This window comes from Eleutherodactylus coqui, chromosome 13 (genome assembly GCF_035609145.1).
Source record: "Eleutherodactylus coqui strain aEleCoq1 chromosome 13, aEleCoq1.hap1, whole genome shotgun sequence".
In the NCBI taxonomy this organism is placed as follows: domain Eukaryota; kingdom Metazoa; phylum Chordata; class Amphibia; order Anura; family Eleutherodactylidae; genus Eleutherodactylus; species Eleutherodactylus coqui.
The window spans coordinates 47,854,111-47,872,191 of record NC_089849.1 but is presented as its reverse complement, the minus strand read 5'-3'; the positions used below and the strand labels follow the sequence as shown (position 1 = coordinate 47,872,191).

The following is an 18,081-nucleotide window of genomic DNA, read 5'->3' as shown; positions in this document are numbered from 1 at the left end:
CAGGTGACTATGGACCCATGTAAAAGTACCCTAACATCAGCACTAATTTCCAAGCTAAGTGACTTATGAGAAAGTTTTTGGTTCAACAATATGTTGCCCTGGTTAGGTATTAAACTCCGAACCCTATTGCTTCCATGCATCCCTGCCAACTACTCAGCTGCTGTGCTGCCTTTAATACACCCCCTCTATAATTGAAGCTGATGCACTATCCACTGCCTGTTTTACCCCTCCCTCTACTCCCATAACCATGCTCCACTGCTATGCACCTCGTATGACCACTCTCTTCTCTTAGTTACAGTGAGATGCTAGCCTTCACATTGACCGCCTTCTTGGAGTTGATGGATCATGGAATAGTCTCTTGGGACATGGTCTCTCTAACCTTTATAAAACAGGTCAGTCTCTTCCCATACTTCATATATAAAATAGGGAATGCATACCTTGTTCCTGGGATTCAGTAGGGGTCATTTTAGCCAAATGGCAAACGACTGATCCTTCTGACCATTCAAATGGGAAGGGGGTGTTGTAGGTTAGAACTTTCGGAATAGTGAACCTTAGCTAATGAGTTGGCTAAAACTAATTGCAAAATACAGAGATCTGTGTGTCTCCGTGGTTACAGATTACAAACAATCTTATAGTCAGAACCTGCATTTTACATTCATGCAGGCCATGAGAACAGCAACCTACATGAATGCAATATATTTAAGGCTAGATAAAGGATATACATACACACACGATCGGACACCATTCACACCAAACATTCTATCACCTAATGACGAAAGGGTTTATACTAAATTTAAATCAAATGTGCAAGCATCAAAGGTAAAACGAGGACATCAGACCCGACACTGCACCAGGTAGCCAAATACTTACCAGTGTACTAACACACCAAGGCAGATGCAAATATTAATAAGTATGAGATATTGGTTAAAGGGGTTGTCCCGCGCAGAAACGGGTTTATTTTTTTTTTCAATAGCCCCCCCGTTCGGCGCGAGACAAACCCGATGCAGGGGTTAAAAAAGAAAACGGGATAGTGCTTACCTGAATCCCCGCGCTCCGGTGACTTCTTACTTACCTGGTGAAGATGGCCGCCGGGATCTTCTCCCTCGGTGGACCACAGGTCTTCTGTGCGGTCCATTGCCGATTCCAGCCTCCTGATTGGCTGGAATCGGCACGTGACGGGGCGGAGCTACACGGAGCCGCTCTCCGGCACGAGCGGGCCCATTCAGAAAAGAAGAAGACCGGACTGCGCAAGCGCGTCTAATCCGGCGATTAGACGCTGAAAATTAGACGGCACCATGGAGACGAGGACGCTAGCAACGGAACAGGTAAGTGAATAACTTCTGATAACTTCTGTATGGCTCATAATTAATGCACAATGTACATTACAAAGTGCATTAATATGGCCATACAGAAGTGTATAACCCCACTTGCTTTCGCGGGACAACCCCTTTAATATTTTGGCCAAAATACATAAGCTCACAAGCCCACATCAAGGGTCCTCCTATTGTGAGTCCCTACACTTGGAAGATAACTAAAATTTTGTGTAGACTAATCCTGCAATCTATGAGAACAGCGACACATAGTTCTTCGTAGGAGCTGTGTACAACACAAGAGGGTCGATTTTTTTAGTCAAGACTACTAAGTTTGCCTCATTTTTCATTTTAGCTGAATTTCGACAATTAAAAATGGCTGTGAATGTGAACTTTACCTTTAGTATCAGGATGCCACTGTTATCTGATTTTATGTAGACTTTGGGTCAGTATTGCATATATTAAGGTTGTAATCGTACATCTCCTGCTTCTCTCCAGATCTGCGGCTATGTATCCCAGCAGTCAGTGGATGTCTCTATTCTGCAGCGGTCTTTAGCTATATTGGAGAGTATGGTATTAAATAGCCAGGCTCTATATCATAAAATCGCAGAGGAAATTACCGTGGGCCAACTTATTTGCCACCTGCAAGTGTAAGTCTTCCGCCTATTCCCTGGCACATAGTACATATACGCAGTCTCATGTACATTCTCATTTGCTGCTTTTCTCCTTTTGCACAGCTGTAACCAGGAAATCCAGACATACGCCATTGCTCTCATCAACGCTCTGTTTCTGAAGGCGCCGGAGGAAAAGCGACAGGTGGGTGTCCGCTGCTAACTGTCTGCAAGCATGTGACAAGCATAACTCTGTCCTTGTGTGTTTTCTCGTTTAATTATCCCGTGGTGTCCTTTTGGTTGCTGTCTGCTTTTAACTCCCATCTCTGCTTCTGTTTGTGTGCGGGGTGCACTCAGGAGAAGCCCCAGAATCTCATGGACGTTCCTGTTAGTGTGAGTACCATGTGTGGCCGTTTCTGTTGTCCTCCTGTTCTTCACCCATGGGTTCTTTCTGCCTTTTACTGTTAGTGATGTTCCTCAGTGTTTCCGAGCTTTTTCCTCTTCCACGTGACACTTTCCATTTTTACTCTTGTCTTGCTAACAATTGCAACTCAGAAATAATGTTTTTTTTTTCTTTTTTTGTATAGGAAATGGCAAATATCTTTGTCCAGAAGCATCTCCGGTCCATTATTCTTAATGTAAGTAAAGGGAAACTATTCCACTGTACCATTGGAATTAATGTGCCCACAATTTATGTAGATAGGACACCACAGCAAATATCCGAATCTTGACATGCTGAAGTCCACAGTTTCACCCACCAGCTGATTCTTTCATTTTTGCTAGTGTCCATGTTGAGGAAAAACTATTCTTAAAGGGGTTTTCTAGGACTGAGATATTTATGACCTATCCTCAGGAATAGGTCATCAAAGTAGATCAATATGGGGTTTCGCTGCTTGCGGCACCGACCAATCAGCCGTCTGAAAGGCAGCTGCGTTCATGTGAGCAAAGCTGCTTCTTCTCAGGCTGTGATCTCACGTCATATGGCCTGAGAGCAGCTCAATCCCATTCTATACTATACTGTAATATACTATACAGTGTACAACGCTCTGCCTGATAACGCATTGAAGCAGCTGTGGCATTCACCGGAGCACCTCGTCCACTTCAAACAGCTGATCGGTGAGAGTCTTAGCGACAGACCCCCTCTAACTTGATATTTAATGACCTGTGTCGAAGATAGGTCATCAGTATCTTAGTCCCAGAAACTCCTTGAAATTCTTACCAACCATGAGAAACTGGTATGAGGCCAACTATAGCTAGGTACTCCTTTCCTCGTTCTCTTGTAGCAGCTGCATTGGCCGCCTCTGTAGTACTGTATTGTATTGTGCTGGCTGTACATATCTTGCTATTAAACATGTTTCTCAGTCGGTATTGTAGTGAGATGCTCTACACTGAGATGGATGATGGGTTGTTCATGACATTGTAGTATTTGCAATATTCAGATATCCCCAGCACAGGGGTCTAGCTCAGATTGCTATTGGAGTCCATTTTCCAAGCTCTGGTCATGTCGATTTTTTTATTTCTTTTTTTTAAACCATATACCGTGTTTCCTCGGAAATAAGACCCTGTCTTATATTAACTTTTGCCCCCACAGTGGCACAGGGTCTTATTTTCGGGAGGTGTCTTATACTCCCCTAGCAGGCGCCATCCGGGTCCCTCCCACTGGTTTCTGGCACTCCTGCAGGCTTCCCGTGCACTTGTCAGCGCCGACAGGTCATCTCTTGCTGGTAACAGGGCTTAAATAGCCCGCTTCCAGCAAGAGATTGCTCTGATTGGTTCGCAAGTGCCACCTCAGCCAATCAGAACCAGCGCTCGATGAACCAATCACAGCCATTCATTCATTGATCTGTCAGTGCTAACCATTGCACAGGAAGTCTGTAGGAATGCTGGAGACCAGCAGGGGGGACCCAGACGGTGCCTGCTAGGTAAGTAGTTATTTTTTTATGTAGTGTAGCTAGGGCTTATTTGGGGGTGGGGGGGTTTATACTTCAACCACCCCTTTCTGAAAATCATGGTAGGGCTTATTATCGGGGTAGGTATCATTTTCAGGGGAAACATGGTACTAAAACCAGTACTAGTATGGTATCTTTACTTCTTTACCTCTCTGCTATAATACTGCTATTGCTCGGTTTGCTATAATAATTTCGGTCTTTGCTTCTCTCTATCCAGCATATTATCCGAGGAAATCGACCAATCAAGACAGAGATGGCACATCAGCTTTATGTGCTGCAGGTGTTAACTTTTAACCTCCTAGAAGAACGGATGATGACAAAAATGGACCCCAATGACCAGGTGACACAAATTATATCCACTTCTTTTTTGCCATTGAAAATAGCTCGCTTGTTCCTTAGCATTTATCTTATGAACCTATAAAGGGAAGCTGTCACATTGAATGTACTGTCTGATCAGCGGGCAGGAGGAGCTGAACAGGTTAATGTTTAATTTTGTTAGAAAACCTTCTTAATTATTAACTATTCATTTATTGGTTGAAATCACCGCTCACTGTGGGCTGAAGAGTCCAGTGTATGGAGTGACTCAATCATTGACAGCCTTCCCTGTACTAATGTACCTACAGACATAGCTGTCAATTACTTAACCCCACCAGTTTCTCTCCACCCAAATTGGTTAGATTGACTGTTTTTTTTCCCATACACAGATGAGAGATCCCTATCAATCTAGCCAATCCAACGGGGTAGAAGTCGATGGGGAGTCACCCCATTGGCTCTTCTCCCTGTTCCCAGAAACTTTTTAGAAGGAAGCTGTCAGCTACTTTGAGCCCTATATGCTGAACTTATGAGCTCACATACCTGCATACTGAGTCCGGGGATGTAAGTTTTATAGTTACCTTCCCCGCCATCAAACCCACCGCTGAATACTTCCGGCGGACTGCATAGGTGTGCGCATAGAATGAGAGGACTCTGTGGCATACGCCTGTGTAATCTTTAGAATGCATGCAGTGGTGCTGACAGCAGGGTGATGGCGGGGGGGGGGGGGGGGGGGAGGTAAGTATAAAACTTACATCTTATACTTATATAGGGCTTAAAGTAGCTGACAGAGTCCGTTTCCTTTTCCTTTTTTTTAATGCCGTGCCGTTTCAGAATAATACATACTTCACTGTATAGTGGGCACCTGTCTGGAATTCATGCTGCCCGTAGTTTGGGTGGCATGAATGTAGTAATGGGTTTCCTTTAAAGTAATTTTTGCAACAAAAATAACTGTTATTGAAGTAATTAATTGGAAAAAGCCTGCCTTATGTCTTACCAAGACTCCTAAATCATCCGAATCATCTGAGACTGATTTTTAGTTACCGTATATACCGGCGTATAAGACGAATTTTGAACCCCCAAAAATCTGCTCTGAAGTCGGGGGTCGTCTTATACGCCGGTAATACAAAAAAAAGAAAAAGTGTCCAAAAAAAAAAAATCATTACTCACCTCCCCCGGCGTCCCCGGCAGAGCATTGCTTTCTGAATGCGGGGCTTGAAATCCCCGCCTCCAGAAAGCTAATACTGTGATTGGCTAACACACACCGTCAGCCAATCACAGCCATTCAATGACCTCATTGAATGGCTGTGATTGGCTGAAGGCGCATGTGTGTTAGCCAATCACAGCCATTCAATGATGTCATTGAATGGCTGTGATTGGCTGACGGCGTGTGTTAGCCAATCACAGTATTAGCTTTCTGGTAGCGGGGATTTCAAGCCCCGTGTCCAGAAAGCAATGCTCTGCCGGGGACGAGGAGGGAGCGACAGTCTGCAGAAGCACCGCAGAACGCCGGGGGAGGTGAGTAATGTTTTTTTTTTTTGCTCCACTGTATTCCCGGCGTATAAGGTGACAGTTGGGGGGTCGTCTTATACGCCCCGTCGCCTTATAAGCCGGAATATACGGTATATGTTGCCTAAAAGCCCAATTAAAAGGACCGGCAGTAACTAAATCCGACGTGACTTTGCATTGGCGCTGTAGTGGCAGCTGAAAAGCATCTTAGTAGTAGTCCTACTGTGCCAGTTCCTAGTCTGTACTAATAATCAAATTTTTTTTCCTTATCTATATTTTTACATTAAAAACCTCCTCGAAGACCATGCCTGACCTTAATCATCCTCACAATAATAGTTTCTGTTTTATCCCACTTGTGTATTCCATTAGGCTCAGAGAGACATAATATTTGAGCTGAGAAGAATTGCATTTGATGCGGAGTCTGATGGAAGTGGCGTTTCTGCTGGCGGTACTGAAAAACGCAAAGCTATGTACAGCAAGGACTACAAGATGCTGGGCTTCACTGTGAGTCTTCACTTACGTCAATCTGTAGCACTTCCATACTACTGAAGGCTCTAAGATAGGAGATTGTAGTGTGTTAATTATTATGTGGGAAGTGTTACATGTGAGTTTGGGGATGTTGTGGGATGTGATGGAATCAGTAGAAGATACAGTCGTATGTCGGCTGATAGAGTTGTATAATTCTAGAATTGCTGGAGTATTTTTTCCACTTGTCATTGTAGTCCTACAGAATATCTCTACTGATCCAACTTCCTATTTTTCCTACAATGGAATCGTCAAATTGCCGTCATTATCCTTAGACCATTTCTATGTTACTTATGGCAAAATGTCCTTTAGTCAGTATAGGATAATATAGGCAATATAATTTACAAGTATACATTAAGGAGGTTGGTATTCCCTCCCTCTTCTCATCTGTTGTCAGCTTTCAGTTGTGTATATTAGTCCCATAACTGTGCCCATGTGTCTCCCAGGAGTCTAGACTGCTCCATACCTGGGGCTATGCCAGCTGTGGTAAATGGCTGGCACCTGCTGGCATAACCCGCGACCAGAGCTAACCTCTTACATGCCGTGGTTACTGCAGCTTCTAAGCCTTTTGAAGAAACACCTCCAACTTCACAGAAATATTGCACTATATTGTACAAGCAACTAAGTGATCACATATTCAAGTCCCCTTATGGGACGAAAAGAAAATAAGTTTAGTAAAAGTTGTGTTTTCCTGTTTTTGATATTAAAAAAAAATCAGAATACAAGTAAACATTATTGGTATTGGTACGTCTTTAAAAGTCCAATAAATAATGATATATTTAGTCCACACTATGAGAAGGCCTTAAAAAAGAAATACCCCCCATCTTCTAAAAAGTTATCAAAAAATTATATGTACTCCAAAATGGTATCAATGAAACCTGCACCTTGCCTTGCAAAGGACAAATCTTCATACAGTCCCATCAATGGAATAATAATAGTTATCGGTCTCAGAATATAACAGAGGACAAATTCTTGCTAGGTTTTTTTTGTGTAAAAATGTTTTTTATTTTTTAAATGTTGAAAAACAGAAAAAAAACTGTATATATATTTGGTATTGCTTTAATCGTACTGAACATAACATTTTCATGTTGTTTTACGGTGAGTTCCACAGTGAAATAAGTAGGTTCACATACACACAAGCCAAATATTAATCAAGCTTACTTAAAGTGCTAAAAGTCGATATACGTGCATGATATTGGGAAAGCTAATCAAAAATACATTAACTATGTATCCTGTTTGTATCAGCAAGATGCGAAAAAGCAACACAATATTATATCTGGCATTCATCTCAGTGGGTTTCAGGCAAAATCAGTCTGGGGGAGGAAAGTTAATGGTGAACCCCAGAGGTCGAGAGTAGACGTTCAGCGTCATCCTATGATGGACTCCCTCCTCTCTTTGTCTGCAGTGACTTATATACCCTTGATGATGCAACATGATAGTTCTATGAAATTATCCAATGAGACATTCACGTCAAGTTTTGTAAGGCAGTTTTCCTCTTATCTAGCCTAAACTGGTGTTTGTAGTGCGCAAGTTCAAATTAACATCACTATTGAGGAATATGTTATAGTGTTAAAGGGGTTGTCTCGCGAAATCAAGTGGGGTTATACACTTCTGTATGGCCATATTAATGCACTTTGTAATATACATCGTGCATTAAATATGAGCCATACAGAAGTTATTCACTTACCTGCTCCGTTGCTAGCGTCCCCGTCGCCATGGTTCCGTCTAATTTCGGTGTCTTCTTGCTTTTTTAGACGCGCTTGCGCTGTGCGGTCTTCTCCCTTCGGCTCAGCTCGGCAGCATCGGCGTTTTGGCTCCGCCCCCTTGTACGCGTCATCGCGTAGCTCCGCCCCATGACGTGTGCCGGTTCCAGCCTCCTGATTGGCTGGAATCGGCACATGACGGGGGCGGAGCTACGCGACGAATCGTACAAGGGGGCGGAGCCAAAACGCAGATGCTGCCGAGCGGAGCTGAAGGGAGAAGACCGCACAGCGCAAGCGCGTCTAAAAAAGCAAGGAGACACCGAAATCAGACGGAACCATGGCGACGGGGACGCTAGCAACGGAGCAGGTAAGTGAATAACTTCTGTATGGCTCATATTTAATGCACGATGTATATTACAAAGTGCATTAATATGGCCATACAGAAGTGTATAACCCCACTTGATTTCGCGAGACAACCCCTTTAACTTGTGAGATGTGGACTTTCAAAGCTATAAATCTATTATGAGTTTAAAGGCACAAGACTGAAAAAAATCCTCCTTCCATACACAACATGTTATGTTTGCCCTAAAAGCAAAACCTTAAAAAACAATGTCACAGTTGTGTTTTTATTTTAAAATTTCACCCCACTTGAAAAAAAATTACTTTTTCAGTACATAAAATATTACTATTATAAAATACAACTTGTCCCACAAAAAAGCCTTCAGAATGCTACGCCAATGGAAAAATACATAAAAAGTTTTAGCTCTTGAAAAGTGGGGACTGAAAAAAACAAATATCAGAAAAATGGCCGGTCATCAGAGGGTTAAACCGTTTTGTATTCTGTGCCCTTTACACACTAAGGATGGTACAAAGAGCTCCACAGCATTAAAGTTGCAGACTTTATATACTGGGAGAGGATTTGAAAGTATAATTTAGTCCTGCTCATCGGAGTGGAGTGGCAGAGACTGATTTGCAATGCTTATCTGAACTGGGCCTCATTGAAATTGAAATCTTGTGTTATCTGAGGAAGCCCTAAATTCTTCTTTCTGGATGGAAAGAACAGCTGAGATACTGATATACTGTCATTTCAGAATCATGTCAACCCAGCCATGGATTTTATTCAGACGCCCCCTGGTATGCTTGCCCTGGATAATATGCTGTACCTGGCAAAGTTTCATCAGGACACCTATGTTAGGGTAAGTTACTTACTCGGTGACCATTTTTCCCCCGATTCTGAAAACCTTTTAATAGTTACTGTACATATACGTTAAAACGACAACCTATTTACTGTATGTCTTCTTGTTATATAAACAATCTGTATGCCGGGATTGCTTATAAAGGCTCTTTTACATGCAACAAATGACCAAAAGAATTAACAACTTTTTTGCATAAAATGCTGAACATTTAAACATACAGATAATCGTTTGAAATCCTCTCCATTTCCCTCATTAGCTAAAGTAAACACTGGTATATGTTGTTTGCTCAGGTGGACATGTGTTTATGCAAGGAATCTCTGGCCAGAAGGTTTTTAATTAATGTGAAGAAAAGCCATGGTCTACTGCTGCATGAGTAAACAAGTAGTCATTCTGCAAACAATCACCCCTCCCCTCAAGTCTTTCAGTCTTTCAAAGACTGAAGGAATGCCATTTAAACAAAACGAAGCGAACTACATAACGACCAAGTAGTGATAAGCGACAAGTGAACGACTGAATGACTGAACGATCAGCATTTAAACTGAACGAGACAGTGATAAATTTCATGCATGCTAGCGTTCATTGTTCGATCGTTGGCTGTGTTTACAATGAACGTTTCGTTCAAATTCTAACGGGCCAGCGATTATTGTGTAACAAAAAAAACATTTTAAGATTGTTCTGTGTAAAAGCACCCTCACTGCCTCGTAATTACAGAACTTCAGGAAACTGACATATTGGGGGTCATTTGACAGAATCCTTAAGGCAACCTCACACCGTACAATTGTTGGGCGCAAAAGTGCCCCACAGCTGTTCCAGCAACTATTGCTCCTGTGCTTTTACACAGGCACCATAGTATGTGAGAGCATGAGGTACAGCAGACAGAGATCTCTCCCGGCCGCCTGCCTCCATTCATTGCAAACAAGCAGTCGCTCAAAAATTGAACGACTCCTGTTTACAGTGAGCGAGTTTTCACAGTGCCCTCCCAGGTGCTGTGTGTACGCGGGGCGAAAGTTGCCCGTGATTGCCCATTTGAGTGATTATAACTGAAACACTCACCACTAACGAATAACACAGCTGGTCTGTGGAGTTAAAAAGGTTGTTCAGGACTTTAAGGATTTTTTTTCTATTGATGATCAGCGGGGGTCCACCGCTCGGGATCCACGCCACCTAGCTAATTCCTGGCACTGCTGCAAGTATGGACTGCGCAGGAAGCAGATTGTGCTCACTATATTGTAGCAGCCCAGTTTGGTAGTGAAGGCACAGCTCCCATTGAATTCAATGAAAAAAATCACCAAAGTCCCGGACAACTCCTTTAAATCTGCAAATTTACTATTTAAAGACTATTTTATCATTTCCCGTGGACTTTCTAGTTTTAGAAGCGGAATCTACGTAGAAAAATTCACGTTGGATTCCACTGTGTGAACATACTCATACACTGCATGCACAGAAAAGAGGAGATTTTGCTTCCTTGTCCAGTTTACACATACACACACAAGCCGCAACATACAGGACATTATAAAGCAACACTGAGCAGCGTTCTTATGAATCCCAGTTAGGGGCGAGACAGTTGAAGCACTATCTGTCTCTAAGAGTCTGTATCTTTATTTGTCCTGCAGCTGCTCCCTCATTCCCCACCATTCTTTATAGACTTGAACAACTGTAACATGATCCCTCAGTGAGCTCTAATCTGTCAGCAGTTTTACGTGTCTGAAAAAGGATTTTACCAGTGATTTTGAAAAATGACTGAATAGTGCAGGAGGCTGGCTGATAAATAGAGAAAATACATTTTTATGTAATAAAATATATTCTAAAGTTTCTCATCTTTATTTATACTATTGATTTATGAAAAAAGTATAAATGATAGTTATTTATTAACCCTTTGCAATCCAATTTTGGAATCAGGGTTTCCTAGGGGGCTTTCTCTTTCTGTCATTATACAATGGCGACATCTGCTGGCTAGAGCCAGTACTGTACAGCCTTCAATCAGAATGTCTTTAGACGTCAGATAGTGGATTGGAAAGGGTTAAGTCAGGGAAGGAAAATTACTGCTGACCAACAGCGTTCCTTCTGAGTATCATGTCCAGCAGCTACCGATAACGATCTCACTTTTCTTGACCCCTGTGAGCCTGACATTTGGTTTGAGGTTAGCTAGTTTCTGGGATTAATACACTTTGCCGGAGAAAAAAAACAAGCACCTAGAAGGAGTTGTCGTTTTTGCTGCAAAACTTGGCATGCGGTAACATCTCAGGCAGATATGCAGGCATATAGTGATCACAAGCAGAACCTACTCTGTCATGCCAATAAGGAAGGACCAGAATTAACAGGATGCACGCTGCAGTAGGAGTTCGGATCCAAGAACTCCAAGTAAACTGCAAGAAGAAATAGAATCCGCAGCAGCACACGATGCAGGTAAAACAGAAACTTTTATTCCTCCATTGTAGAAGAAGCTGCAATGTTTCGATCTATATCAGATCTTTGTCAAGCATGCTTGACAAAGATCTGATATAGATCGAAACGTTGCAGTTTCTTCTACAATGAAGGAATAAAAGTTTCTGTTTATGTGCATCGTGTGCTGCTGCGGATTCTATTTCTTTAGGCAGATATGCAAATGATTAGAGTTGTAGTGTAATTAGATGAACGGTCTTGCCACCTGAGGCCATAAAGGTGGTTCTACCCTTTGCCTATAAAAAGGCTCGCAGAGGCTACTTGTGAGTTGTGACCTCTTTTCCACTTGTGTAGGGCTTGTCGACTCTATAAAGCAATATAAGAGATTTTGCCCAGTTAACATAGTTTGAGAGGGGCCTCATTATTGGAATGCGAGAAGCTGGATGGTCGTTTCGACAAATTGCCCACCACCTGGGCCGTTTACCAGACTGTTAGGAGGTGATGGAACTCATAGATGCGTGGCTCGTGGTATGCACATAAGGCGACTGCCTCGGGATGCCCTTGACAGTCCACTAGTACCCTGTTTCCCTGAAAATAAGACATACCCTGAAAATAAAACCTAGCAGGATTTGGTAGAGAGGATCATCTGATCATCTAACAAGCATGAGCAGCTACAACTGTTTCATTGTCCACCTTCCAGGGACAGGTGGCGCCATTGTTACAGGCCCCTGCGTCTGAACCATTTTCAGGTGCCTGGCTGAAGGACATTTCGTCTTATGGTGCTCATTACGTGTACTGCCTATGACACTCATCCACTGTTGCCTGCGATCGCAGGGGTGTCGTCAACAACGAAACTAGATGCTACAGAGTGGAACCGGGTTTTCTTTAGCGACAAATCCAGGTTTAGTTTGGGCACTCACAACAGCCGTGGAGAACTAGAGTTGAGCGCTTCAGTTGTGCTTTGGTTGTGGAGTGGCACACTGCTCCCACTGCTGGTGTGCTGGTCTCGGGGGCCATCGCATATGACAGTCAGTCCCCCCTAGTAGTGGTACGAGGGACCATCACAGCTCAGCGATATGTTCAGGACATCCTGCAGCCACATGTGTTCCTCTCAGGGCGGCTTCCAAGAGGCATTTTCCAGCAGGATAATGCTCGGCCACACACAAGGGGGTCACAGGAATGTCTCCACAACATTGTCACACTTCCGTGGCCTCTCCGTTCACCGGATTTATCGCCAACAGAACATGTATGGGACAATCTGGGACACCAATTTCAACAGCCCACAAGTTTGCACAATCTAAAGACTCAGTTACAGCAAATGTGGCCCTTTATGCTGCAGGATACCATACAGAACCTGTATGCCTCGCGCCTGTATGGCATCTTATATCCAAGCTAGAGGCAGTACAACAGGGTACTAGAGCCTCCATGCCCACCCGTATTACATCTTGTATCCAAGATGCGTGCTAACTCACTGGAAACAGTACTGATGCTTGGCAGGGTCAGTAGAAAGAGAAAATGAGGACGACACAGAACAAGATGGCTATATACAATCAAGGCCACCATTAACATGTCAATCGCGGAATTGAAAGAAGCCCTGAAAGACAGAAATGCGTGGAGAACATTGATCCATGGACTGACTGAGGGGTGGAAGCGACTGAATGGATAATTATCGTCATCCAAGCTAGAGGCAGTACAGCAGGGTACTAGAGCTTCTATGCCCCCGTATCACATCTTGTATCCAAGCTAGAGGCAGTACACCAGGGTACTAGAGCCTCTATGCCTGCTCATATCACATCTTGTACCAAGCTGGAGGTGGCACAACAGGGTATTGGAGCCTCCATAACCACACGGATCACACCTTACATCCAAGCTAGAGGTGGTACAACAGAGTACTAGAGGCTCTATGCCCTCTTGTATCACATCTTGTATCCAAGCTAGAGGTGGCCCAACAGGGTACTAGAGCCTCCATGCCTGCCCGTATCACATCTTGCATCCAAGCTAGAGGCAGTACAACCGGGTACTAAAGCCTCCATGTCCGCCTGTATCACATCTTGTATCCAAGGTACAGGCGGTACAACCGGGTACTAGAGCCTCCATGCCCATCTGTATCACATCTTACATCCAAGCTAGAGGCAGTACAACAGGTTACTAGAGCCTTCATGCCCGCCCGTATCACATCTTGTATCCAAGCTAGAGGTGCCCAACAGGTTACTAGAGCCTCCATGCCTGACCATATCACATCTTGTATCCAAGATAGAGGCAGTACAACAGGGTACTAGAGCCTCTATGCCTACCCGTATCACATCTTGTATTGCACCACCTCTTGCTAGAATCTTGTATTCTAGCTAGAGGTGGTGCAATAGGGTACTAGAGCCTCCATGCACGTCCATATCACATCTTACATCTAAGCTTGAGGGGGTAGAAGAGGGTACTAGAGTCTTCATGCCCGCCCGTATCACATCTTGTATCCAAGCTAGAGGTGGTACAACTGGGTACTAGAGCTTCCGTGCACATCCGTATCACATCTTGCATCCAAGCTAGAGGCAGTACAACAGGGTAGTAGAGTTTCCATGCCCACCCATATCACATCTTGTATCCAAGGTAGAGGCGGTACAACAGGGTACTAGAGCCTCCATGCCTGCCAGTATCACATCTTGTATCCGAACTAGAGGCGGTACAACAGGGTACTAGAGCCTCCATGCCCGCCCGTATCACATCTTATATCCGGACTAGAGGCGGTACAACAGGGTACTAGAGCCTCCATGCCCGCCCGTATCACATCTTATATCCGGACTAGAGGCGGTACAACAGGGTACTAGAGCCTCCATGCCCGTCCGTATCACATCTTGTATCCGAACTAGAGGCGGTACAACAGGGTACTAGAGCTTCCTTTCAAGTGTTCAGTTTTCCACCATAAATTCTTTTGCTCTGATATTGTAATCACTTACTTATATCATTGTTACAATTACACAGTGTCATTCCATTTCGACGACTCTAGGGGAGGGATTGTTTTGACAATGAGTGTATATTGTGTTGTATTTCCTACTATTGGTTTAGTCACTTTTTCATGCATTTTATATGTAGCCAGTATTATATGTGTCTCTTTGAACTACTGTAGATTGTCCTGGAGAACAGCAGTAGAGAAGATAAACACGAATGTCCATTTGGACGCAGCGCCATAGAGCTAACCAAAATGCTATGTGAAATTCTGCAGGTTGGAGAACTGCGTAAGTCATACATTTTGTTCTATTAAAAAACAGAAACCTATTAGGGAATTCTGCCACACTATTTTTCTTTTTAAAGAACTGGAAACCTAATGGAACAGAAGCGAACTAAAAGCTTTCCATTTGCTTTCCTTTTTTAAAAAAAACAAAACACTGGAATCAATTGGGCCAATTTATTTATTTCCTTTTTAATTCTTTCTCTCTGCACCAGAAACGTAACAGAGAGACGGAGAGCCTGAACACAGGCTGAATGCTGGTCTGAATGAGCCTTCAGCTGGCAAGTTCTTTTTAAAGACTCAGGGTGGCTTAACATGAGTGTGTTTTTGTGCGTACATAAGTCCGCACCCATGTACGTGCAAAACACGCGTAAATGCCGGTCAGTGCATTGCCTTCAATTTAGCCGCAGTTGCTGCCTGTGGCTCTATTGAAGGCAATGGTCTGCTGGCACCCCTGTCACGCATGCGGCAGATGTGTTCTTCATCCCCGCAGAGACATGGTAGCGGCAGATAGGTAAGTGTTTTTTTACTTTTTTTTTCACACTAAAATTCTTGTTTTTCAGGGAAGAGCTTATATTTAAAGCCCTTCCCTGAAAAACAATTCAGGGGTGCCGGCAGACCATTGTCTTCATTGGAGCCGCCGGCAGCATCTGCGGTTCCATTCAAGAGAATGCGTGCATTACTTGGCTGAGCACTGTAACTAATCAGAGGCAGCTCTCAGCTATTGAATGACAGTTGAGAGCTGCCTCTGATTGGCTGAGCACTGTGACCAATCAGAGGCAGCTCTCAGCTGTCATTCAATAGCTGAGAGCTGCCTCTGATTGGTTACAGTGCTCAGCCAATCAGAGGCAGCCCATTCAGCAGGCGGGGATTTTAAATCCTCGCCTGCTGAATACTCCTCAGAGCAGTGCAGGAGAAGAGCCGGCTGGACACGGCTGAGCCCCGGCAGCTGCAGAGGTGAGTATAGATTTTTTTTTTTTTCACATTTTTAGTATGGTTTTCAGGGAAGGGCTTACATTTTAAGCCATGTCCTGAAAATCACTGCAGTGCTGGCCGGCAGCCCATTGCTTTGAATTCAATGGGAGAACATCGTTCTCCTCTGCCACAGCTATGACAGCTGTGGCAGAGGATCACGATCTTCACTGTATGTTCTCAATGGGGTCAGCATTGCTGCTACCGGCCCCATTGAGCGCAAGGTGAAACCCCTGGATGCGATAGCATCCAGGAGCTTCACATACACAGAACACCGGTTTGCCGCAGAACGCAGTTACATGCGTTCTGTGAACCGATGCCACATAATTTTCGACGCAGTCGTTTTTCCACATGTAAAATGTGCACATGTGACCGCTGCTATTGAAAAGCATTGGTTCTATCTAGTGTGAATACTTTGACGTGCGAAAAAACGTCATTACAAACGCCCGTGTGACTGGGCCCTTATACAGAAAAAGGCAAGGTTTTGTTTTAGATAACGAGGTTATATGCACATTTTTGAATAATCTTGTAGAATAAAAGGACAATTGTGTAAGGAAATAAATACTAATTCTGTTTCCAGCCACGGCCGTGTTCTTCTTAATGATTACAAGCCAATAAGTGTAGAAGTAAAAGATCTAGCACGCCACTTTTAGTGAATTATAAGTATTCTTTTCTTTCCGTTCTGCAGCTAATGAAGGCCGTAATGATTATCACCCCATGTTCTTCACACATGAGAGGGCATTTGAGGAGTTTTTTTGTATCTGCATCCAGCTGCTTAATAAGACATGGAAAGAGATGAGAGCCACTGCTGAGGACTTTAATAAGGTAGGTTGTTCTGTGCTGGTCTGTGTATGTTATATTTATGGAGAATTGGCTCTAAGTGGGGCTTCTACATTATCTGATGAATGGAGGGCATTTAATAAAAGCACAGAATAATCATATAGTGACACTGGTTAATCCGGTATTACTAGATGTCTCACACCACACACTCATTAAGAGTTTAATAACTGACTTGTCCCAAGTAAAAATCTGAACAATTTCCCTGAACATAAAGGCATCTATACAGTGTCCTACCAAAGCTGAAGGAGCGTCGCAAGGGTTCTGATTAATTATCCCCATAAAATCCGATTAAAGAGTGGCAGAAGTGCCTCACATTCCCATGGCTCCTTAGAAACTAGATCTAGTTCCAATGAGGCAGTATTTATGTGGCAGCTATTTCCCAACTTTTTGATAATTTTAGTACCTGAACTTATTTCCATGACATTAGCAAGATTAGACCATGTGTAAAAATCCATAAATCTCTAATTTCTCCCCATTTTGTTTCAGGTGATGCAGGTAGTGAGGGAGCAGATTACCCGTGCTTTGCCCTCAAAACCCAACTCATTGGAGCAGCTGAAAAACAAACTTCGTAGTTTAAGTTACACAGAAATTCTTCGCCTGCGCCAGTCTGAGAGACTGAGCCAGGATGACTTCCAGTCGCCACCCATTGTGTAAGTAGCTAACAGATCACTTCTGTACCTCTGTACTTGTAACTTCTCTTTTTAAAGCATGTTACGGTAGTATTTTATTGACTGATACGGAGCAAGCAAGGAATGCTGGGACATGTCAGCTCTGAAGTCTGTAGAACTGTAAATGCAGGTTTGGACTGTTATTCTAAGTCACATCCACCATACAGCCACCTTTACTTCTCCCATTAGTGAGTCTTTACGTTGCAGTTAATCTCCTATGTGGCATACTTCAGGATGGCAGATTTCCTTCTCCTTTCAGGCTGTGCCTCTCATGTTGATGCTGCTCAGCACTAGCATTGATCATATATCCTTCATTCCCCCATACATTGCACTAGAGTCTAAGAAATCTTGGCAGCAACATCTGAGAATACATAATGTAGTGCGAAGAGACACCCTGATTTCAAATCCAAACTTCTCAGTCATGGTCAATTTTTCACCCTTGAGAAGGGCTACCAAAAGCATTACTTGACAGCCGTCAGTGGACCGGTTGCTTACAAGCGCACGCTGGAAGCAACAGATTGGCCAAACCAACCTTTTCTTTGTCCCACTCCCTTGGGTACTGCTTTTGAACATCCCAAGGTCCCCCAAGGATACTTATTATGAAATCCCTTTCCCGTTACGTTCAGCGGGAGCGGGGGACACAGCACCCACCTAGTTGTTTATTTTTTGCTAGCACTGGTGATGTTTTCTGGCCCGGTTTTTACCTAGATCTATTGTTTTCTGGTTATGATCTGTATTGCTCAACCTCATGTGTTTAATATCTTGTCTCCTACTGTTTACCAACAAACCAATTCAGCTCGGTGCCTGCAGGAGGGGTATAGCTGGTAGGAGGGACTATTTCTTTACCTAGTGTCCGCCTCCTAGTGGCAGCAGCTATACCCCTA

The 18,081-nt window shown here is 43.6% G+C and overlaps 1 protein-coding gene across 2 annotated transcripts in view; it reads left to right on the top strand.

The window, feature by feature from the left end:
- The window catches only part of ELMO2 (engulfment and cell motility 2), a 50,714-nt gene that overhangs the window by 28,896 nt on the left and 3,737 nt on the right, over positions 1–18,081 (top strand). The window contains exons 7-17 of one of the 2 annotated variants that reach the window (XM_066587986.1): positions 293–392; positions 1,809–1,960; positions 2,048–2,126; positions 2,279–2,314; positions 2,509–2,559; positions 4,088–4,210; positions 6,061–6,195; positions 9,011–9,115; positions 14,616–14,724; positions 16,378–16,514; positions 17,016–17,179. In XM_066587986.1, coding sequence (XP_066444083.1) covers positions 293–392; positions 1,809–1,960; positions 2,048–2,126; positions 2,279–2,314; positions 2,509–2,559; positions 4,088–4,210; positions 6,061–6,195; positions 9,011–9,115; positions 14,616–14,724; positions 16,378–16,514; positions 17,016–17,179 — 1,191 coding nt within the window. The remainder of the gene's footprint in view (positions 1–292; positions 393–1,808; positions 1,961–2,047; positions 2,127–2,278; positions 2,315–2,508; positions 2,560–4,087; positions 4,211–6,060; positions 6,196–9,010; positions 9,116–14,615; positions 14,725–16,377; positions 16,515–17,015; positions 17,180–18,081) is intronic. The other variant, XM_066587987.1, reaches the window with a different exon arrangement.